General features: G+C 56.4%; 1 protein-coding gene across 2 annotated transcripts in view; it reads left to right on the top strand.

The window, feature by feature from the left end:
• Mbd3 (methyl-CpG binding domain protein 3) overlaps positions 1 to 3,162 on the top strand; it is a 7,360-nt gene extending 4,198 nt beyond the window's left edge. For both annotated transcript variants that reach the window (XM_005359053.3, XM_005359054.3), the window contains exons 2-7: positions 194 to 353; positions 587 to 724; positions 1,122 to 1,212; positions 1,638 to 1,815; positions 2,445 to 2,630; positions 2,710 to 3,162. In XM_005359053.3, the coding sequence (XP_005359110.1) occupies positions 194 to 353; positions 587 to 724; positions 1,122 to 1,212; positions 1,638 to 1,815; positions 2,445 to 2,625 (748 nt within the window). In that variant the 3' untranslated portion in view covers positions 2,626 to 2,630; positions 2,710 to 3,162. The remainder of the gene's footprint in view (positions 1 to 193; positions 354 to 586; positions 725 to 1,121; positions 1,213 to 1,637; positions 1,816 to 2,444; positions 2,631 to 2,709) is intronic.
• The last annotated feature ends 1,990 nt before the right edge of the window (positions 3,163 to 5,152 follow it).

The raw sequence follows: 5,152 nt of genomic DNA on the forward strand, positions 1-5,152 counted from the left end.
CTCTGCCTCCCGAGTGCTGGGATTAAAGACGTGCGCCACCACCGCCCGGCAAGGCCCAACTTTTTAGGGCTGTTCTTACTGCTTGCTTTCCTCAAGACCTCTTGAAACCCTGAAGCATATAGTGAACACTCCCTCCCAAGGGTGGTGGGTAGAGGGTGGGTCCTGCTCGGGCTGATCAACCTCCCTCCCGCAGCCCCAGCGGGAAGAAGTTCCGCAGTAAGCCACAGCTGGCACGCTATCTGGGCGGCTCCATGGACCTCAGCACCTTCGACTTCCGCACGGGAAAAATGCTGATGAATAAGATGAATAAGAGCCGCCAGCGCGTGCGCTATGACTCCTCCAACCAGGTCAAGGTGAGGACGGTGACGTCGGCAGGGGGCGGGCCCCCCGGGTTAGCCACCATCGCCATCGAGTCAGTACCTCCACTGGCAGAAGCATGGCGCGTATTTGGTTTGGTGGGTGGGAGATCTGCCCGCCTGATCGCCCACCTAACACCATTCAGGCTCTGGCTAAACGCCTCCCTGCCCCCTCCAACCCTCCATGGACCCTGGTCGGAGCGGCCCGCTGCAGAGTCTTCTCCCCCCAGGGCAAGCCTGACCTGAACACCGCACTGCCTGTACGGCAGACTGCATCCATCTTCAAGCAACCGGTGACAAAGATCACCAACCACCCCAGCAACAAGGTGAAGAGCGACCCACAGAAGGCGGTGGACCAGCCGAGGCAGGTGAGGCTCACTCTTGTAGGAAACCTCGAGTTTTCGTACTAAAGCTCCTCCTTTAGGGGTGGAGGGAGCGAGATAGCCAAGCGCCCTGCCCCAGAGCTGCAACCCTGGCTTCTAGATCGTTGTATTTACTCTTTAGAGAGAACCACAAGCTAAGCATGGTGGCCCACACCCTTAGTCCAACACTTGGGAGTCTGTACATTTTAGGGCCGGCAAGAAAGCCTCTTTAAAAAAGACGAAACAAAACAGCAATAAAACAATAAAAGCCAAGGCTTCTCACTGTTTTTCAGGCCTATTTGTAAACACCCCTAGGGCCCCTGAAGGCTGGTCTGGATGGGTGGGGTCACAGGCAGTGCTCCGCCTACCTCTGCTTCCAGTAACCTTGCCTCTCTCCCTAAAGCTGTTCTGGGAGAAGAAACTGAGTGGCTTGAGTGCCTTTGACATCGCGGAGGAGCTTGTCAGAACCATGGACCTGCCCAAGGGCCTGCAGGGTAAGCTGGGGCGGGTAGCCGCTGCCCTCTGGACGTTGATAAAATGGGTGGGTGCCCTGGTAAGGTTTTTTGTTTTGTTTTTTTAAAGATTGTGTGTGTGTGCGTGAGTGTCTGTGCGGGTTTATTTGCACCATATGCATGCACGTAATAATAACGGAGGCCTGAAGGCATCAGATACCTGGCGACCGGAGATAGTGTGTTGTGAGCACTGATGTGGGTGCTGCGAAGTACTCCCGGGTCCTCTGGAATAATAATAGTAAGCACTGTGTGCTAGCCATCGCTCTAGACTCTGGGACCCTGGCATGCCTCAGGCTCAGAAGCCTTTGCCTGGGGATACAGGTTTTGGTGGGGCCTCTGGATTGCCTTCTTGTCTTCTGACAGAGGCTAGCCTGTGAGGTGATCCTGCCCACACTGTCCTTCCGCAGGAGTGGGCCCGGGCTGCACAGATGAAACACTGCTGTCCGCCATTGCCAGTGCGCTGCACACCAGCACTCTACCCATCACAGGCCAGCTCTCTGCAGCCGTGGAGAAGAATCCTGGTGTGTGGCTGAACACTGCGCAGCCACTGTGCAAAGCTTTCATGGTGACTGATGACGACATCAGGTAACTGGTGGCCCTTACACCACCACCCCCAATTTTCACAGTTAGTCATGGCGGGGATGCAGGGCAGACCAGCAACTTCCTGGGTTCTCAGGAATGTGCTAGAATGGCTGGGGTCAGGTGGGACCGGGGTAAGACAAGTGAGGTTTAATCTTGGCTCAGTAACCATGACTACCACAGGCCTGGGAGAATCAAGAAACTGACAAGCTGGACGGGGCGGGGCCTGAGTACAACCCTCAGGAAGGGTCCTAGGCTTGGCTGGTAATGGCCAGGGAAGTGGAGGACTTTACGTGGCTTTGATCCCCTGGGACAGAACTTCAGGACAAGAGGCCCTGGACCTTGAAGAGCTGGCCTGGGTTTCCTGCCTCACACCAGGGTGGGTCAGGACAGACAGGACCCTGTAGAACTAGATTCGGGTCCCATAGTGGCTCCAAGGTCTAGCACTTGCCACTCTGTGTGGACGTGGGCCTGCAGCTGACTGTAGCCTGTGGCTTCCACATAGCTTGGATGTGAGAAGCTGAAAATGTTAGACCAACCGTGGCTTGAGCTGATGGGGAAGCTGTGTGGAATTTCTGGAAGGGTTGGTGGTGGCACGCCCGTGCCGTGTGCCCTGTCAGAGTGTGTGTCCCCAGGAAGCAGGAGGAGCTGGTGCAGCAGGTGCGCAAACGCCTGGAGGAGGCGCTGATGGCCGACATGCTGGCCCACGTGGAGGAGCTGGCCCGTGACGGGGACGCACCACTGGACAAGGCCTGCACCGAGGACGACGAAGATGAAGATGAGGAAGATGACGAACCAGAGCCTGAGCGTGTCTAGCGCAGGTGATGCAGGACGGGGTGATAGGGTGCCGGCCCCGTTCCCTAGTCAGGCTGCTAATGACTTCCCTTCTGCTGTTTCCAGATGTCCCGGCCAAGTTCAGGTCGCAGACTTCCCTCAGCCTTGCCTGGACCTGGTGGAGGCCAAGCCAGCAGGCAACAAGCCTCCATCTTCTTCCCAGGGCCTTTTCCAGCTGCTGGGTCTCAGTGCAGGGAGCCCCCTGTGGGCCTTGGACTCATTTGCCCCTGTGCTTCCTGGCGAGAAACCCCACACTGAAAACTGAAGGTCGGAGCCCCACTTGGGAGGTGGCCTCATCGTTACCTTCCTGCGTCCTCCCCATAGGAACAGGCCCTGCTTAGCACCAAGGACACCAAGGAGCTACAAGCTTTGTTGGGCACTGGAGGGAGGTTCCTGCCTTTCAATGTCGGATCAGGGTCTAGGCTGCTGCCAGTCTCGGGTTGCTCAGCCTCCCCGAGCTGAGGGCCAGCAAGCAGCCAGGAACTTGGTTTCCTTCAATAAACCTATGGTAGGAACTTCTCAGCCTCTGACCTCTCACTCCATGAGCCACAGCTCCAACGAGGGTGCCTGGTGAGCCCACAGTGCCCGCTGCTGAAGCCATGGGACTCGCCTGCTTCTGAGCCTGTGGGGTCACCCATCAGACCCTTCAGCGGTTCTGCAGAGCACACCAGGGTCTCCTCCGGGCTGGACAGCGTCCAAGGCTAAGAACTGGTGCCTCTGCCTGTCCTCACCCACAAGGACCACCCTTCCTGTCACTGGGTTATACCAGGGCAGCCTCCTCCAACAAAGTTGCCACTCTTGTGTGGGTCAAACTGTAGACAGCTCTGGGTTCTCTGGTACTGACTGTAGTGACCTGTGCCACCCCAGAGGACCCGGGGTTTGTAAGTTTCCTCCGGGACAGGGACTAGTGACCCCAGCATCTGTGGGTGGGATGAAGGTGTGGCTTCCCCGAGGCTCCATCCCATAGAGCCCACTGGCCTAGGGTAGACAACTCTGGAATTCCATCACCCTGCTGCCCCACCAATGAGAGGACTCCATCTTACCCTCCACTGTAAGACCTGCTTTCCTTAGGCAGCTCTGTATCCATCAGATAGGACCAGTCCTGCCCTGGTGACACTGTTCCCCCACAGGACCTAGCCGCCCAAAGAAAGGCACCCTGTGTCTAGGCTCTAAGTCACTGGTGGCCCCAACAGGCCAAGAGACAGTACAACCTCTGGTGGGACACCCTGTGGTGGGTTTTGGGCTAAAGGCCCTCAGGTCCCATGAGAGCAGGGATGGATTCCTGCTCCTAATCTGCAATGTGGTTGAGGGCTCAGCCTGGTGACTAGGTGGTTCAAGGGCACCTCGCTGTCCCAGGAGGTGGGGATGGAGTCTCTGCACCCGAGCAGGTGCATGGGGCACCCTCCATTCCTTCCCAACTGCACAAGCCATGTGCTAGGAGCTGTGGGGGAAGGGTCATGATGATACGGCCTCTCGTGATGATGGGATATTGTGGAACTACATGGAGGCAGTTCAGTATCTGGTCCTAGGGTTGGGACCCATGGCATCATACTAATCAGAGGGGAGAGATCCTTAACACGGATTCCTACAGCCATTTTCAAGTGAATCAAAGGACTCTCCAAATTTAGCTTTACTATTATATGTGAAGCCTGAAGTGTCAAGAGCACTCATACGCTCGGAGCCTTGTGTGCTGGCTTCAGCATGGTGTCCTGCAGGGTCACACACCTTTAATTCCTGGGCACTGGAGTGAAGGTCAAAGGACTGTATGTGTGCTGTGTACATAGAGGCCAGAAGAGGGCACCAGAACCCTAGGGCTGGAGTTGAAATGGTTGTGAGCCACTGTGTGGGTGCAGGGAATTGAACCTGAGTCTACTGGGAAAGCAGCCATTGTTGAGTTAAGAATCATCAGCTCTCCAGCTCTCCAGATTTAGTTCTTAATTTGGAGATGGGGCAGGGAACCTAGGGCTAAGGGCCTGAGGGGATGTGCTCTCCTGAGATACCACCAACCCCCACCCCAGCCAAGTGCCCAAGCTGGAAGTGCCCAGTTTAGTCAGTTTGTGTTATTTTACTTTATTGGTTTGTTTGTATGTTGTTCATGCTCCCCCCCACCCCCACTGGTGTGCACCTGCATCCAGGTAGCTAGCAGCATCCTGGGATCATTCCTCGGGTGTTGTCCATCAGATCACTCTCAGGGGCAGGCCCCACAAGCTTCTACATACCTGTGTCTTGGGGGGGTGTCACACACCTTCAAGTACTTCAGACCCCGTGGACACAATCCCACTCCTGGAGTCACTCACACTCCAGACAAACCCCACACTTCAGCCCCACACTGTCCCTTTCTGCCAGCGCTGGGCTGCCAGGGCTCCCTGCACACTTGGCGAGAGCCCAGCTAGTGTCTTGCTGTGATGTTTGTAGACACAATCTCCCTCTAGACCAGGCAGTCTGGACCTCTGAGAGATCCCCTGCCCTGACACAATCTCCCTCTAGACCAGGCAGTCTGGACCTCTGA

This window comes from Microtus ochrogaster, linkage group LG1, assembly GCF_000317375.1.
Source record: "Microtus ochrogaster isolate Prairie Vole_2 linkage group LG1, MicOch1.0, whole genome shotgun sequence".
Classification (NCBI taxonomy): domain Eukaryota; kingdom Metazoa; phylum Chordata; class Mammalia; order Rodentia; family Cricetidae; genus Microtus; species Microtus ochrogaster.